Source organism: Canis lupus, chromosome 4 (assembly GCF_011100685.1).
Source record: "Canis lupus familiaris isolate Mischka breed German Shepherd chromosome 4, alternate assembly UU_Cfam_GSD_1.0, whole genome shotgun sequence".
Lineage (NCBI taxonomy): Eukaryota > Metazoa > Chordata > Mammalia > Carnivora > Canidae > Canis > Canis lupus.
The window spans coordinates 39,533,767-39,552,785 of NC_049225.1; the positions used below are offsets into that span (position 1 = coordinate 39,533,767).

The 19,019-nt window shown below is 37.5% G+C and overlaps 1 protein-coding gene across 5 annotated transcripts in view; it reads right to left on the reverse strand.

The window, feature by feature from the left end:
* The window catches only part of CPEB4 (cytoplasmic polyadenylation element binding protein 4), a 61,770-nt gene extending 43,157 nt beyond the window's left edge, over positions 1-18,613 (reverse strand). For 3 of the 5 annotated variants that reach the window (XM_038534726.1, XM_038534725.1, XM_038534728.1), the window contains exon 1: positions 16,039-18,613. In XM_038534726.1, coding sequence (XP_038390654.1) covers positions 16,039-17,163 — 1,125 coding nt within the window. In that variant the 5' untranslated portion in view covers positions 17,164-18,613. The remainder of the gene's footprint in view (positions 1-16,038) is intronic. The other 2 variants (XM_038534729.1, XM_038534727.1) reach the window with 2 other exon arrangements.
* Between the last annotated feature and the right edge of the window lie 406 nt (positions 18,614-19,019).

Below are 19,019 nucleotides of genomic sequence, written 5' to 3' on the forward strand. Positions count from 1 at the left end.
CTTAAAATATACAATGACCCAACGGCTCCAGCATTCTTCTGGAGGAAAAGTACTAGAAACAACAAAAATTAAAGTGTAGCTTGATAAGTGAAAAGTAGGAGATGAAAACATTTTAAAATTAAACTCTGAAAGGAAGCAGTAATACAGGTTTCTGACCCACTTGAAGAATAAAACTGGTACACACATAGACACAACTGCAAGAATACTAAAGAAAAGGGGGCTCCCACAGGAATTTGACATGCAGGATTCTATAACCTTCTTTCCAGCTTTAGTTTCTCTTACGTTACTTATAACTCAAAGCTCTGGGCTTTTTAAGGAATTCACCTGATATTATTCCCCACTCTTTTTTTTTAACTTGTTGAATCTCACTTCCCCACCCCCTCAGCTAACTTTTAGAACCTTAAGGCTGATAGGGCACATTCTCCATTAGAGAGCATTTTTTTATTGACCTGACATTTCTCTCCTCTGTCCTTCCATAATGCTACTTGTCTTATTTCTCTGAAATAGGGATCACTTCTCCTAACCCTACCCCACCATGTGGATACTCCGAATGTTCACTGAATTGTTTTATGGTACCATTTTTTTTTTTACGTCTGCAACTTCAGGAATGCAAGGACAGTTATATTTATATATAATCCATATTTAAAACAGAGAGTATTACAGGGGTTTTTTTTGGGGGGGGGGCAGCGGGGTGATGGGTGTGCAGAGAGAAGGAAGACGGGGATCGGAAGCAGGTACCTTAATATAGTACAACTCCTTCCAGAACATCTTTCCCACTTTTGTTCCTAAGTCTTTCCTCCTCATCTTCATCTACTCAACATGGTCAATAGAGAAGCAGGAGGACACATGCCCAGAATTAGAATTTCTAATTCACAAAAAGGGAAACACCATTCTGTTTTTTATCCTTCCTCATCTTAAGCACTGAATTAAATCAAAATTCATACTTCATTTTCTTTTGGAAGCAAAGTGGATGTGAGGCATAATTTGAAAAAGAATAATATAAAATTCCACTATCTCATTCTACAGTTACTAGATTTGTCCTCTGTTCTGAAATCTATGAACCACACCCATAACCAGGCCAGCCACTGTCTCTGCTATCTCCAATACAAAACCAATCTTGGAGGCAATAATTCTCAGTGTCTAGTAACTTGCCTATGTCTTCAGCCAGTTTCCCAAAGGAAGGAAGTTATGTCTTACATCAAATGTTCCCAATGTGCACAACTCCAAAGGATGACAGTATGCCATGATACTCATCTCCTAAGCCCACAGGAACTTCCTAGCAGGTGACTTCTGCTTCAGTATTATGTTTTCTATGTGTGTCAGGAGGTGAAACAGGATTGAGAAGCCTTGTCCTACACTTCTGTTATCACTGTGCCTCACGCAGAAAGTGACAGGTAGAAAGCACACGTTTGCGAAAGCAACGAATAAATGAATTCCTTCAAGTAATTTTTAAATATTTAAAATATTTCTTCCCTTCTACTTCCTTAAGGTTTTTTACATTTTCCCTTTCCTGCTGTAGAATTGCAGGTTTTCATTTGCCAAAATAACTGTAATGGGTAGTGGGATGGGAGTATTCAGCTTTTTTTTTTTTTTTTAATGCAACTAAAGTAAGCAACCTTGCGAATTTCCAGAACTTGAATTTTGCCAATCGCCAAATAACAAGATCACTGAAAAGAAGCAGTTGATAAAGAATATTACACAGTGTGTTTTGGTTTATGACAGCTGTTTCTATTAAGTAAAGAAGCATCCTTTTTACCTATAAGTTTCTATATGTGGTACTGGAATTCAGCAAAGCCACTTTGTAACCCACCTGCCCCCACATATTGCCTGAAACATAAAGATTTTTGCCTGACTTCTATTTGTTAGAATACACTAATATCAAAATCCTAAGTGAAATTTTTAAATTTTTAAATTTTCAAGTAATGCTTTATGGGGATTAAAAACAAACCCTTCATCCTTTTTACACTTATACTAACTTTCCTTTGTCATGATTTTTTTTTCCTTTGTCATGATTTAATACAAGAGTGACAAATCAATACCAATATACAAACTCTGATCAACTGGTATCAACTCTCAGATGCAATGTGTTCGGAAGGATTTTCAGGCTCTGTACAGATTCAGAAGGGAACAGTGTCTGGATAGACTGCTGATGATTTAAGTGCAAGGTACAGGACCCAATGGCACAGTTACCACATTCTTGCCAACCCTGACCTAATAGGTATTTATCACCACAGTCCAACCTTATTATAATTATTATAAATGATGACATTTGTATAACATTTTATTTCTTATGGTGCTTTGGCAATTCAAAGAGTTCAAAAGCCAAATATTTTGTCAAGTAAACATTCTCTTCTCAGAGAGGATCTAAAGTTTATCCTTCTTGATTTACTCCCTCTCACTGATCTTTTCCATCCAATTTTAACCTCTAATTAAAAACGAAAACAAAAAACTAAAATATAAGTGTGCCACTAGGAAGTAGGTGGAGGAGTAGGCAAAAATAAATAAATCCAAGGAATAAGAACAGCAGCACAAATGATGCTGGTTTTCCTACCCAATAAATAAACTGGCAAATCAGGAGGGTTTGGATGTCCCTATTTCATTCTTTGATTTTATCCTTTTTGATTGCTAATTGGGCCAACTATCATAATCATTCCTCTATTTTCTTGGATCTGTTTTCCAGAACGTAAACTAACTATAAAATAGAAACCTTGCTAAGTGACAACTCTTTGGATTGAACTTGAGCTGACAACCAAAATATGAGCATCAGCATAAATTGGTAGAATGAGCATTAGATACTAGGAAGCCCCAACTCCACCAGTGGTGTGTCATGTGAGCTTGGGTACTTTCATCTTCTAAACCTCTTTGCTGATCTGAAAAGGGAAAGAGTTTGATTGAATCTATAATGTCCTTTTCGTAGCTCTAAAATATATTTGTATTCTAGCTTTCCAATACCCTCAGCTTATGCTTTCCCAAGATTTAGTTTAAATTATAGTGATGATTATGGCAGAAAGCAAAACATAAATGAGAATGACTAATGAAAGCTCATCACTTTGTGCCCACAAAAAAGGTAAGGGCCAATCATAGGTAATATGAAAATGAACTCTGAGAGTATTAGAAGGACAGTTGCTATATCTTCTTATGCTATACATAATGCAAAATAATAAGCTTTTTAAATAAAAAAAATTACTTAAAATGATTTGTTGAAGTAGGATGGCCTGATTTCAGATAATAGGGCAGAGAATCCATTACAAAACAAAAAAATATAAGCAAACAAATGTGCTTCAACCCACCATCATCAGTTTCTCCTGACAGTCTAAAGGTAGAAAAATAGAACTATCTTTCATTGACTATCTAATAAGTACCTGACATTATTTTAGGTACTTTATTCATACTATCTTAATTCACCCTCAAACCTCCTTATAAATTAGATGACATTATTCCTGTTTTAATAATTAAAACTAAGATTAAGGGAAATTTCATAATTACTGCACAGACAGGTTACTGGATAGTTCAGCAGCTAGGTGGGATTCAAGCCTAAGTCTCCTTCCAAAGCAGGCGATAATTCCTTGGGTAAAGTAATGAACATGGAAGTCAAAGGACCACACTAATTAAGACATACATTTGAATAAATAAGACACTCTGCTATTAAAGGTCCTGGGAGCAGGAACGTGCAAGTGCCTAGCAAATAGTAGTCACTCAGATATTTCTCAATAAATCAAAAATACACAAAATGTATGTGTAAGAATAATACAGGAATGATATCAGAGGTACTGAAAAGATAAGAAGCCTTATCTTCCTTCTTCCTACTGAGGTGACAAAAAAGATGTGGTGCACAAATTAGAAAGCTACCACAAATGCCTTTCTAGATTATCTACTGCCAACCACAGAAGTACAAAATGGTAGTAACAGTAATAATAATAATCACAAAATCAGCAGCTAACATTTATCAACTTCTAATGCTTGATATTCATGATCTTATTTATTCCTCACAAAAATCCTACACAATTAGCTATGTTCAGTAAAATTATCCCATTTCACAGATGAAGAAACAAGTTGAGAGTGATTAAGTAACTCTATCAATGCAAAGTAAGTGGAGGGGTAGAATTTGAACCCAGGCCTTCTGACTCTACAACATGTAAGCTAAACCATCATGAATGAAAATAGAAGAGCACCAATTATCTTCAAGGCTCAGCAAAGCAAACTTGATTACCATACTTAGACCTCATTTTATTATCTTGATTGTTGTATTGAAAATATTGAGTTGCATGTCAGTTACTGGTTGGCTTTGGTTTCTGTCATCTCTACTTCACAGGACAATTTCCAAAGGAAAAACCATACAAGTCAATATGGAAATCAAAGCTGATAAAAAATAATGTTCCGATAAAACAAATTAGTATTTCAAAAATCAGAACCCATCCTTTTAATTTACAACAAAGTAATCCTGACTTCCATGGGAAAATAGGACATCAGCAAATAACTGATGACCTGACTTTTCATAATATTCCAGAAATAGCCAAAAGAAATATGTGAACCTGTTGGTTTATTGCCAGCAGAAAAAACAACTGTAGACTGCAATTATACCACAAACCTAAATCATTATCCGTCGCTTTTTTTCTTAAATATCCATCCAGATGGCTACTCCAAGCCACTATTTCTCTTACTTGGGAGCCTGTCAGGATCATCTGGAGGTCTTGTCAAATCATAGATTATCCACAAAGTGTCTCATTCAGGAGGTCTGGGTAGGGTCCAAGAATTCACATTTCTAATAAGTTTCTAAGTGAAGCCAGGGACCACACTTTGAAAAGCACTGAGCTAAGCAAGTATATTCAACAGGTTAATTTCCTTAGATACTTGGCATTGTGATTTGTAGCTGACTGGCCATAATACAGTCCAGCTTAAATATTCTATATCAGGGACGCCTCGGTGACTCAGTGGTTGAGCATCTGCCTTTGGCTCAAGGGGTGATTCCAGAGTCCCAGGACTGAGCCCCACACTGGGATCCCCGCTGGAGCCTGCTTCTCCCTCTGCCTGTGTCTCTGCCTCTCCCTGTGTCTCTAATGAATAAATAAATAAAATCTTTTAAAAAAATATTCTACATCAACCATTTTAAGGTTTCCATGTGAAGAGGTAGCCTCTACTCACAGAACCCAAAACAAAGCCCTCTTGAAGCTCTCAGATACCTAACTTGGAAAAAGATCACAAGTTCAATTTCAACAAATCAACCACCATGACCACTCTATTATTGGTCTTGTCTTTTTATACTTGAGTTAGTATGTTTTCACATCACTGGACTGGGTCTAAAACACAAAAAGTACTTAATCAAATATTACCACATTATTAAGTACCAATGTCAGAAGTCAGCTACTCCCTTTACTCACTCGCTCCCTATAAAGACAGACATTACTGTAATCATCACTTCTCAGACAGCTATGTGTCTGCATCAGTCAATGAAGATTCTCTTTCTGGCTTAAACTCTCCCTAGTGAAGAAGGGAAAAGAAAATATTTTGGTTTGAAAGGAAAGTCTATGCCAGTATGTCAGCTGCCAAAATAAATAGGAAGTTTGAAATGCCAACGAGCCCATAATTAATCAAAGGTACTATGGGTGTTTTAATCTGAGATGTGCCAAAATGTAAATGTTCTTCTTGGATTAAATATTTAAGCCCACAGGCATCAAAAATTGACTACATAGTCAACTTTCAAGATTCCACTTCCGGATGACCTTCGCATCCCTGTGCAGGCACAAGTCCTTTTTTCTCCATCCCCTCCGGATGCTGCCATTTCATATGATGTTGACAAATCCCCTTACAGTTATGCCCCCAGTGGATCATGAGGGTCACTCATCTCTCCATAGCCACACATTGCAGCATATGTGTAGCATACTCTAAGACTGTCATCATCATCACCACCATTATTAAAGTGGCTAACATGTTTCTCCTGGTTCACTGTTGTACATCTTATGTGAATTATGCATGATTTACAGACATTAGTTCCGCACAACCACCATGTAAAGTGTATGTAATTATCATTCCCATTTTGGGCAAAGAGAAGTTAGCTAATTGCTCTCAAAGTCACACAGTAAGTGGAGGAGTCTGACTTCAGAGCAGAAGCTCAGAAAAGTGGTTCATTTAAATAAGTCATTCATTCTTGTCATGACCTAGAAATTTCAATGTATAAAAAAACACCTGGCAGGTATGAAGTCCTTCATATATAGAGGGCCTGAATGCTGAGAACAAGGGTCAGAGGTTAAAGTCCAAGAGGTAATTATCTAAAGTAGAAAAAAACACATTCAGTTCAGCATCTTGTATTTCTTAACATGTTATGTCTTCAATCAGTACTTTCTCATTATGATGGCTTAACAATGAAGGCAGAATCTTACAGACTGTAGGATACCAAATGCTCCCTATAAGAACCTATAAATAAATGAATGTCTTTGGTGTACTACTCTGATTGGATCAACAGGTCCATTCACTCCCATGTGAATGGATTAAATAGCTCTCTCCAGAAAGCCTTTGAGAAAATTTTCTTTAACTCCACCTTCATTAAATAAACCATACTGATTTTGAGCATTAGAAATCCTTGAAATGATACACATTTCTTGTCACCACTTAACTGAATTTAAAAAACTGCCATTCCAGACTTGATTAGTCAGTGCCTGGATCAACAGACTCGTTCTTCTCTTGACTATTTTGTGCATTCTCACCTTGCCTGGCAGAGAGCAATAATTAAAATCTATTCTATTCCAAGGGACACCTGGGTGGCTCAGTCAGTTAAGCATCCAACTCTTGATATCTATCAGCTTAAGTTATGATCTCAGGGTCATGAGATCAAGCCCCATGTCGGGCTCTGCACTGAGTGTGCAGCCTAAAGATTCTCTCCCTCTCCCTCTGCCCCATCCCCCAGGTTGACTCTCATGTACTCTTTCTAAAAACTAATATATATATATGTGTGTGTGTGTGTATTTTTTTTTCTGTTCCACGACCTGAGTTTTTTTTTTCTTTTTTATTCATGAAAGACACACAGAGAGAGGCAGAGACATAGGTAGAGGGAGAAGCAGGCTCCTCACAGGGAGCCCAGTGTGGGACTTGATCCTACAACTCTGAGATCACACCCTGAGCCTAAGGCAGATGTTCAACTGCTGAGCCACCCAAGTGTCTCCACAATCTAAGTTTAAATTACCACTTACTAGACAAGTGATCTTGACAGTGCAGAATCTCTGAACCTTGGTTTCATCAGCAACATAAGGATAATAACCCTCCCTTATAAAACTGGTGAGGAGAAATGAAGTAAGGTATCTGGCAGATTGTACAAAATGCCCAGCAGTTAGTAGACCCATTTAATAAGCATTCCCTCTGCTGCTTCTCTCTCTGGTAAAATGGCAAGAGCCTGAAATTAATATATTAAATTAGATATTGTTATATCTGAATAATTCAGCTGTTCTATGCTATTTCCTGTAGCCCATTTTCATAACAAAATGAAATAGAAAAAATATTCCTCCTACTTAATCAGCTACTGAGGTCAAGAAGTCACTAGTTTCAGGAAAATAGGCAAATATTACTAAAACTCAACCCTAAGGAATGAAGTCATTTAGACCCTTCTGGCCCTTCCTCTGTCTTTGGCTGCTTACTGGCCGTCAGAGTTCCTCTGTTTCATGTCTGCTGGGCCTGATCAGGGTCCAGAGTCAGCAAAGAAAATGGTCAACAGATGCACAATCTTTATTCCTAAACTGAGGCTTGCTTGTGTCCTATAACCCATAAAATCTCTTGTGAGTCTTGAGAGCAATGTCAAAAAAAAAAAAAAAAAAAAGCAGCCTATGCCCACTATGCCCAGTGATAGTCTTCTTTCTGGGCCCTCACACTCCCACCCCCACAACTTTAGCTCTCAAGAGTTTCCTGAGCAGAAGGCACTTCTAAACACTCAGGTACAAAGATGTCACCAGACTGTACACATCATGAGGAGAAGGAACATGCTTGCCTTGGTCATGTATTCCCAGGATATGGGCCACTGAAAATACCAAACCTTTGTAGGTTGAAAGTGAGATGTAAAAAAGTTTGATGCAGTCCAAAGGTCAGCAAAAGGCCTCAAACCTCTAAATTCTTCTTTAAAAACAAAAACAGACAAAAATATAACAAAGATCTCCCAGTCCTGTTCTATTCTCTCTCTTTTTAGAGATCCTTTCCACAAAAGTCCATGGAAGCCTAAACCTGGAGTAAAGATAAGAATAAGCTGGAAAAAGAAAAACTATAAACAATCTCTTCCCAGATTTCTGGTCCCCAATTGATGTTTTGGCACTTTTTGGATGTCTCCTCCCCCCCCTTCTTATTTGATGGCCTAAGACCACCAGCACCCTTGTCTGCCCAGAAGGAAGGAGATGATGCCAGCTAGCACTGATGTCCTTAGAGACTAGTACCAGCTTGAGTGGTGAAATACGCTGCACAGGTGCAACAGAAATGTGGGCCTTGCTTCAGTTTTCTCACCATATTTTCTTAAAAAACCACTAGGAAATTTTGTTGCTGTTGTTTTTACGTGGGGAAAAAAAAGATTCCTAATGTTTTGGAGACACATACTAAAGCATTTACAAATGGGATGATACGATATCTGGGAACTGCTTTAAAATAACATGAAAGAGGAGAGGGTTAGGAAGAAGATAGGAGTTTGTCCAGGAGTTGATCACTGTTGAAGCCAGATGACACGCACATGGGGGTTTGCTATACTATTTTGTCTATTATTCAATATGCTTAAATTTTTCCCTAATAAAAGATTTAAAAGACATGAAGGAAAATACTTTACCAAAATAGAGAGAGGGGGAAAAAAGAAGAAAAAAAAATTGGTCATTAAATTTTTTACCAGTGTTTAAGAAAACGAGGACATCATCTAGCCTGATTCCCACTATTATTTAAGTACAGTGACTTTATTCTTACAAATTATAATTCAGTTTATGAAATTCTTTATTTATTTATTTTAAAGATTTTATTTATTTATTCATGAGAGACACAGAGAGAAAGAGAGATTGAGATTGGCAGAGACACAGGCAGAGGGAAAAGCAGGCTCCATGCAAGGAGCCTGACATGGGACTCGATCCCCGGTCTCCAGGATCAGGCCCTGGGCCGAAGGCAGGGCTAAACTGTTGATCCACCCAGGCTGCCTGAAATTCTTCTTTAAAATTAAGCTCAAACTGCCACACACAAGATATATACTGGCTTTCATATTTTAAAAATATATGCTATTTTCAAGATTTTGAATTAATATTTCTATTTGATGACCAGTAAAAACAAATGAGAAAATGAAGGATCAGGAAAGTTAGGTAGGTAGGTCATATAGTTAGTAAGTGGCAGCCCCATATTTAGAACCCAGATCTGACTTCCATACTATAATTAGGAGATTTTTCTGAATAGCAACATTCTTATGCTGACTTGTTTTTTAAAGGTTCTTACAGATGTAAAATGAAAATAGCTATTTTACTGACTAGCACTAGATGCATTCCTCAAAAACACCTGAAAGGACTACTATTAAAAGTATATTACATAATGTTTAAATATAAATATGGCTTTAAAATGTATAATACTGAAATATTAACTATAACTTAGTTTAGATATATATAAAAAAATGATTGGGATACTTCTGGTAAATATTCAGCAAACAGAAATTGCCCAATCCAAATACTCTACAATATGAAAAGTACTTATACAGATTAAGACTTTGAACTTTAATAATTCAGTTTGCAGACATGAGGAGAGGACCTCTAAGTGGCTGATGGAGTTTCCTTCTTGACATGTAATGAGACCTGAATTCTGCTACCCAAAGGATAAAGTTTGCCTCTTGTGGTACCATTTTGCCACGGAAATTAAACAAGCACACACTGCATACAAGCATACAAGTAATACATTTATAAATGTGACTATTAATGTCTGAAAACACCATTTACACATTGTTTTTGTATACAATGTGGATCTGTTAAAGTTGGATCTGTTAATTTGCCTTAAAGTTTAAAACAGCTCATGATTAAAATGACAGGAAACTATCAGTTGCTAATTTGTTTATGATGAGGGGAAAAAAGCATATTTAGTATCATTCAGGGATTAGCACAGATCAGAAATACATTATAAATCAAACCAAAATAACTTTATGAGCTATCTAGTCTTGTCCCCAGTCTATAACATACGAGGTGCTCAATAAATATGTATGAAATAATTAAAATATAAAAAATAAAACTGAATTCCAGGATAATAACTAAAATATACCCAATTCAAATCTATAGTACCTTTTCCTATCTCTTAACCAAAAAAAAACCAAAAACAAAAAAAAAAACAAATTCTTCTTTGAAATAGTCTCTTTAATGTATACAAAAGCAATCAGATGTTCTAAATTTCTTAAAATAACCATAGGCAAAATCTTTCAAAATACGGAAAAATACAGTCTGCCAATTCTAATGAAAGTTTAGATATATACATTATAAAACTTCTCAAGAAAACTGATAATTCTGCTAAATGTTTTATCTGTCCTAAGTTGCATCTAGCTTATTCTAAAGGAGTAATCTAAGAAGCAAAGTATATAGATGATGATAAACAAAACAAAGGACTGTTCAAAATCTTTCATAGATATTGTGTTTGCAATTAATTTCATTACTTTACATATTTTAGAGGGCCATACTTGAAATTTATAGAAAATTTAAGCTACCTACTATGGCCACATACTTAAGATACCTCACAAAAACCCTTCACTATTGGGTATTACTATCTTGATGAGGTTTTCTTCCTGAATTTAAGTGATTTGCTCAAGGTCACACAGCTAATTAGAGTGCAGAGTCAAACTTAAGTCTGCTTGGATCCAGAGCCTATACTTCACGCTACTACATGCTTGGCCTCATAAAATAGACTTTCTCAGTAATTAGCCAAGTTTCACCTTCAGAAACTGATTTAAAATAGGGCTACACCTTTATCATTCTATCTACTAAGAATTTTCTGAAAATCTGAAAGTGGAACTCCTGTTTCAATAATACAAAATGTGATGAGAATCGTTACTAAATTTTAGGTAAAACAATTAAATATTGCTATAACTTTATCATGGTAAAAATATACTTTCATTTCTGTAAGAATAATTTTCTTTGAACAATTAAATATAAAATTAGTTTGTCAGGAAATATTAAAACAAATGCTCATATTATGGGCTCCCTACCTTAAAGAAACACATTATACACATTATCTTATCTGTGATGGGACCAGAAACTGATGTACAATGTAGTGCTCAAAAATGTGATCATGGATCTTCAAGCTTATTTTCCTTATAGCAAGATAAAGTCATAACATAATAAATATAGGCCATAAAATTTAAACTAGGCATATATTAACTTTAAGACTACTATTCCATTTCTTTCTCACAAACGCCAACAAGGATTATTCTCAAAAGCATGAACCCATGATCTAAGAGCATCTTTCTAGTTGTAACTAGCAACAAACATATTCACTCAGCTTGCTATAAACAGGTTTTTCCTGAAAGATGTGGAACAATGTGTTGATCATATTCCATGGCTTCTGTGAAGACAACAAAAAATAATAAAAAAACTCTACTCCACCCAAGTTTTGATTCCATTAGAAAAGCAATTAAACCTAGTTAAAAGGCTTTCTACAAAAAGGTGTAAAATTGTGTCTGGTATGCTTTTCCCAAAGTTTTTCCGGTATCTCAATTCTGCTGGATCCAAAACCATCCAACTCATGCTTTATAGTTAGAAAAATTCATTTCCCTTCTTCTAAAATAAATAAATACAAAGTCAAAGAAAATGTTTCCCCTACAAAGATCCCTCTCAGGACTATATTAAAAAACAAAAAAGTGTAACAAGGTTGTACTTATAGACAATTGTAATGATTCACCATGACTTTCAGAACTGAAGCAATACAGTAACTTTCTGTTTTCAAATATAAGATGCCATATATAATTTTAAGGATCGATAAACTGACAACACAAGTAGAGTTATTAAAGTGACATGAATTACTTGCCTGCTTAAGACAATGTAACAAATCCATGGTGACTGTGTCTAAAGAGCAAACGGGCTCTAAATCCCAAAATGTCTCCCTATCAAGTTTTAAGATGGTCTTTGTGACTAGTGGAGGTATGAGCATAATCGAGCTGAAGATAAAAGACTATCAGAATATATGCTATACAAATTCTCCTTTACTTTCCTGTAAGGACAGAAGATCTAGGCAACCCTCCAAAGAAGTGCTGTATTCAAATAAAATTATTGGCAAGTGCCCCAATATATTATTTGGTTTGGACATGGGAATTCCAGGATGTTTGGCAGGACACAGAGGATTTTTTTTCTCCCTAATGTAAGGGTCAAATCATTCCTTTAGTCACATGAATATGGACCTTGTTTCTTCATTTTGAAATTGGGACAATAGAACCAAACCTCATAGGAAGTAAGATAACATGTGAAAGTACCTAGCTCAGTGCCTGGTATACAGTATGCACTAAAAATAGACAAAAAAAAAATTGTCTATTTTTTCTATTTTGTCTATTATTTTCGGTTATTTTCCACTTTCAAAACTTTATCTACAATCAGTTCTTGATGATCATACATCAATCATTCAAACTGTAAAATGTTTCCTCTCATCTTGCTTCTGGAAGGCATTCCCCCTCCCTCTTTCCACACACTTGTATTATGTTTATGTGAAGAGGCTATGTAATATATTGGTTAAAAAGCCAAATCCTGAAGAAAAAAAAAGCTAAATCTTGTGTACAAATAGTAATAATAATTTCCACCTCATAGGATTATTGAATGAATTAAATGAGTTAATAAATATAAAACATTTAAAAATCATACGCATGTTAGCTATTATTCAATATATATTAATTTAGTTGTATGTGAAAACAGGATTTGAGGCATGTCATTTGAGTTCATATAATGAAAACTAAGCAAAAAAAAAAAAAAGAAAGAAAAAAACTAGAAAAAGACTTAATTTTTTTGTGATATAAAAAAAGTCCCAAAATGTAATGCCTTGCCGTATCAGTTATTTAGAGGATTTTTCATGTTTGAAATCTCTGTTCTTGCTCCACAAACATAGGTAAAAGAGAATGTTAAGATTGGACAAAAACACTAACTAAAAATGTTATCATTAATTTTAATTCACTGTATATAACCAAACTTGCATTAAACAAATGTAAAAAAACATTCTGATTTATTTCAAAATAAACATTGCCCAGTGTTAGTTACGTATCAGGTAAATTCATTCCTTTCAACATAATAGAACCACGCTGGCCTTTAATTGAATATTAATATTATAATGTAGCCATGTAAGGTGGATTCTGTAATTTTCGTGGTATATTTCCAGATCTCTCTATAACACCTAAGGAATTCTTTACAATAGCCATTAAAAACTAAATTACTAATATCTGTAAAATTTCTTCCCTAAAATTAATAGTGCTTAGGGTAATAAATTTAAATAAGATGGCAGCAGTTCGGAAAGAGTATGGTTGTCATTGCACCAATCTCGATTTCACAGTAGCTCACCTCAGAACCATAAGGAGATTAGGCATCACCTCTGTCACCCCTCGAATTTTATGAAGAAACTGAGGCCGCCAAAGGCTTTGATACTGATAGGGCCAAGAGCACAACCTAGGGCTCGAGGCTCCCAGTCAAATAAATGTTCCAAGTTTTTCATATCAACTTTAACCAAGTAATTCATACCAACCCAAAACTGTATTGTTTCTTTTTTGCCAAAAAACAATTCAAAAGAGTAATTGTTAAAACACACACACAGGACTACATTCAAGTAAGTATACAGTACTCAGTTTACTAACTTCTCATGATCTTTTTTCAAAACCCAAACCCTATTGTGACTTTCAAATTACCCCCACACTTGGTCTTGGTTCCTGAACCCTCTTCCCTTTCCTAAAAATGGTGGGGGATGATGAGCAGAAATCAACAATTTACTTTCTAATCCTACCATATTTGAGCCAGGTATATTGACTCATCCTTTTTCCATCCTCAGCATAACAGACAACAGTTCTACAGGAATAGTTTCTAGCAGTATTTTTTAGTATCAATCTTGGTCGATTTTATTATTATTTCATAAACCAGCTTAATCTCCAACCGATCCAAAAGATTTCACATGTAAACACATTCCATCAGCCCCCCAAAATGTTGATAATATGCATGTGTATAATTTACTCATTTTCTGAAATTTTTGTTTTTCCCAAAGCAAACCTTTATCAAAAACCAGTAAACTGAGAACAGAAAATAAGCCATGAGGTCATAGAAATTCATTCTGTCAGTGTACTGTAGCAAAATAAAAAAAAGTGTTCAATTCTGAGCCAATCTTAATCCAGGTAAGTCATCTTAGATTTTAAAATTAGCAACATATGAGTAATTCAAAAAAGTCACCTTTGCACTAACTTTTCTTTAAATTTATGTTCCAAAGAATATTAAAAGCGATTTTTAAAAAATAGACTTCATGAAATTGCCAGTGTCTAAAAGCCTTCCCACTAATGCAAGATAATTGCTTTTCAGTTTGAGTAAAAACCCTTTTTAAAGCAAAAGCCAACAGCTTTTTTGATATTTAGGCAAAAATTATTTTTAAAAATCTAAAACTAAACTTGATCAAATACTTTAAGATACATTCTAACTATTCTGCCCGAATCCTTCAAGAAAGGGACATTTAATTCCTTGGACATTTAATAAGCTTCTCTTGGCAAACTTGCCTTAACAGTAAACAAATTATTAATCAAAACAGATAATTCTGCTTGTACTGATATCGTATTTGGGAACACTGAAACTGGTTTGTAATCTATTTTAGCCCTTGCAGAAAGAGCTCTAAAATAACCCTCTATCTGTGGTGCATGTGTATATATTATATATACATGTATACATGTATACAGATACATATTTTAATCCTTGTTTTTTTTTTTTTAACCTAGAGTTTGTACTCTTAGCAGCTGTGTACTTTTGGGCAAGTTACATCTTTCTGATACTCAATTTTCTCATCTGCAAAATGGGGATAATAGAATTTACCCTGTGGGGGTCATTGAGAGGACTGATTCAATGTTAGGTTATTATCCCATATAAATTTCCTAAACACATATAAACAATCATACCCCCAAAGTATATGAACTCAGTGGGGCGTCTAATGTTCAATTAACTATGAAATTCCCTTTATTTTATATCTATCAACTAGACCAGCTGTTTATTAATTCAAAAACATCAAGCCATGTGACTCATGCAGAATAAGGATACACTGGTGGCAAGAAAGACAAGTGATCTTTGCCTGGATCTATTTTTAGGAATGGTTTATCTCCACCCCTAGTGTTAACACTGGAAAATAAACAAATGGATGAAAGGCATCATAAAAGAGTCACTCTGAGATCAACAGTTTCATGGTATTTGAAAATAAATGGGGATGAAGAAAACATTTAGATCATTTCTGTACCAGTCCTTACTGACATAGGGCAGGCTGGAATTTGCAAAGAGGTTTAAGAGGAATTGCTGAATTGATGAATTCAGACTGTTCAGACTGCAAGGTTCAAAGAGGTTCCAGGTTTAAAATGTAACCAGTGAGAAAACTATAATTCAATAGTTGGTTTTCAGCGAATCACTACCCTACAGTGAAGAAAAAAAAAATGATTTTTTTTTTGTTATACGGTTACTTCATCTGGGCAGAAAATGATCATCAGTTTCCACAACGAAGTATATACTTATATCTATATATTATTTTTTCTCACCTAAAAAAGTAGGGAAAAACCAGCCCTGATGATCTTGTCAGGCTTAAAAGATGTTATAGTTAATAATTATGACATCACCAGCGACCTGTTTTCAGAATCATGCCAATTCATACTATTATCATGGAGACGATTACAATTAGAAATTTATCAAAAAACAGCTAAGTATTTTGTTCCAAATTATACTCCTGTCCTGCCATAACATTTGGTAATTAACTCATTTGCTAAGAAGAGTTCTGATATGTACATAGACCATTCAAACTCTCTTAAACAGATATTACACCACGCAATTTCCTTATTCATCTTAATCTATTCATGGAACATAATCTTACCGGAAAAGGAAAAATGTTGTCAGCCCTGTTCAAGCTGTCTTCCATCCAGGATTTAGGAGCAAAGGCAGAGCTGGGGCGAGCGTACTTCTGCAGCTGAATATGATTGCTTGCAAAATTTTTCTTCAAAGGCGAGATGGAGTTCAGGGGCGTTATTCCTCCATTCAGCCCTCTGCGGTGATCTCGGCCTTGGGAACCTCCCCAGCCACCATATCCACCACCTCCCGGGCTCCACGAAGAAGACGGTGTAGGAGAGGGACTCTGGTAGCTGCTCCATGGAGAGGGGGGTTTGTTAAGATTATTCGCCAAATGAGGCAGCTGGTTAAAAGCAGCATTTCTATGTGTGAAAGGTGGGGGATGGGGACTGGCAGGAGACCTCCTCTGCTGCTGATGCTGGCTGTGATGATGCTGGAAATGAGGGTGATGAGGGTGGTGCTGTGAGAGAGGCCCGATCTGAGGGGAGAAGCTGCCTCCAAAGCCAGGGCTGACATGATGGGGAAAATTTTGAAACAACAGAGCACCGTTATTAGCTGAAGCAGCCGGGACCCCTCCCTGGTGAAAGAAACTTGCATCTTCATTGATGATTGTAGAGGAAGAAGGTGCTATCGCTGCTGACCAGTTACTGAAACCAGTAAGAGACGATGCACTAGACGTCAAGGGTTGGGTTGAAGTACCTAGCCCCGTGGCTTCTTGATAATCAAACCCTGTCAACACTGGTGACTCAATTCTTATTTTCTCCTTCCCATTGCCATTTTCTGAAGAATTGTCCCCTTGATTTTCTTCTGATTTTGCCTTCTCGGATTCAGGCAGTATTCCAGCTTCCTGACCTGGACTGGGGGAGAGCTGCTGCTTTTCTAAAGGGTCTTGCTGTTCCTGTTGCTGACTTTTTGCTTTTTCCGACCCCAAGATCTCATCCTGAATGTTATGGGTAGCTGGAGCAGGAAAGAGCCAAGCTGACCCGGCACTGCTGCCATTGGCAGCTGTGTTATTATTTATAAAAGCAGCAGGGCTGGGGGTGGCATTTTGGTGATGGTGTGGAGGCTGCAGATGTGGATGGAATCTGACTGGAAAAGCAGATTTATTCCCAGTATTGCTTTGCACTAGCACTCCAAACCCGTAATCCCCCATTTATTATTTTTAGGATCAGATTCTTACAATAAAAAATGACAACCTGATGTCTCACGTCTTTGTATCCTCTACCCAAAATTTAAGTCGTTTGTTTGAAATGTCTTATTTATAGCTAGCTCAAAGATCGCAGCTTATCACTTGAAATAGTTCTGATTTGGAATTCTGGTCTCTGAAAGAAAATAAAAACTAAAAAAACAAACAAACAAACAAACAAACAAAAAACTCTTAAAACATTGACATGAATCCAACTGGGCTTATTTCTAGGAGGGAATAAAAACGAAGAGGGTAAAAATCAAGTCTTTGGTTAGTAAAATAGGCGCTTTCTTTTTCCAAAGGAAAATGTACATGAATGACAAAAACACAGCTTCTCAAGCATCTATGGATGTAGAAGAATAAGCATTGCGCGGAGTAAAAATATATATATATATATATATATAATTTAACAATCACATATGGTCTTCCTCAGCAGTTTAGATTCACTCACATAAAAATTAGAATAGGGCTAAGAGGAGAATACGTTCTTTTCTTGGCAGCTTGGTTAAAAAAAAAATCAGGAATAATTTAAGAACATTATATATTATATATTTATATATATAGATTATATTAGGTTATCTGGGGTGGGAGGTGAATTCCTGGTTGCGGGAGAGGAAATCAGCATTGACTAATGGAAAGATGATTGCAGGGAGGTTTCTGCTGTTCCTGGTCCTGTTTCTGCTCTTTCACGGGGTGCAGTTTTGGCCTCTGGGGCTGTTCCTGAGGCTTCGGGTGCAGATCTTGCTGCGGTCGCTGTTCCTGGGCTCCCCCCGGCCTCCTCTCCCCCATGAAATGTGCTGGAAACACCCGTTTCTCCCTCTGGCGGGGGGGCGGGGGGGCGGAGATCGCGATCAGGAAGGATTAGCGAGACTCGGCGAGGGCGAGGGCGAGGGCGAGGGCGAGCTGGCGGCCCGGGGGTGCGGGGGCCAACGGGGCGACCTGGAAGGTCCTGCGGTTTCGGCCTCTTCCCCTCTCTGCGGCTCCGGGGTTTTTTTCCCTCATGGGACCCAGGGGCGGTTTGTTCAGTTCTCTCAGTTCGATTCTCCGCAGGGGGAAAAAAAGAGGAAAAAAAGGGAAAACCCACTAGTGTAGTTATTCTAAAAGAGAAGGGCCTCCCCCCTTTGTGCTCTCTCTTTTTTCCCCCGGATTTTAGAGAAATCTATAATTTAGAAGGCTTTTGTTTCTCCTCACGGTTGCTGGGCCGTCGCCGCCGCCGCCGCCGCCGTCGCTTTACCCTGGTCCCGCAGTCCCCGCTGTCGTTGCGGACTCCGCCTGGCTCTTCTTCTCTCCTTCTTCCTCCTCTTCCTCCTCCGCTGTCGCCGCCGCCGCCGCCGCCGCCACCGCCTCCCGGTGCCCGGGTCCCGCAGCCGCGGCTGAGTCCTTCTCCTCAGGACCTAGCCGAGTGAAATGACAACCAGCTGGAAAGACCGAGAGACACTTCCGGTTCGATGAGGGCGGGGTAGGGTACCGAGGGCGCCCCGCCCACCTGCCGAACTACCAATCAGCTGTTAGGATTTAGACTAGGCCACGCCCCCGGCTCAGGTTCCCTCCTAGGAAGGTCGAAAACTTACCTCCAGAGACGCCCCTTCCGTCTGCGCCTCGCCCAGCGAGGCCTGGTGCCTGGAACCCGCTCCCCTACCCAGAGTGAGCGCGGCAGGTGGCCATCTTTAGTGTGGGCAGAGGGACTCCTTCGCAGTTTCTCTCCGTTCCCCACGCTTTGCAGGAGTTGCAGATAGGGATGCACGGAAGAGAAGGGATCCCTCTAGCACTGGGAAAAACTGTCAGAGTCTTGGGGATCCAAGTGGCGGCCGGTGAAACCACGG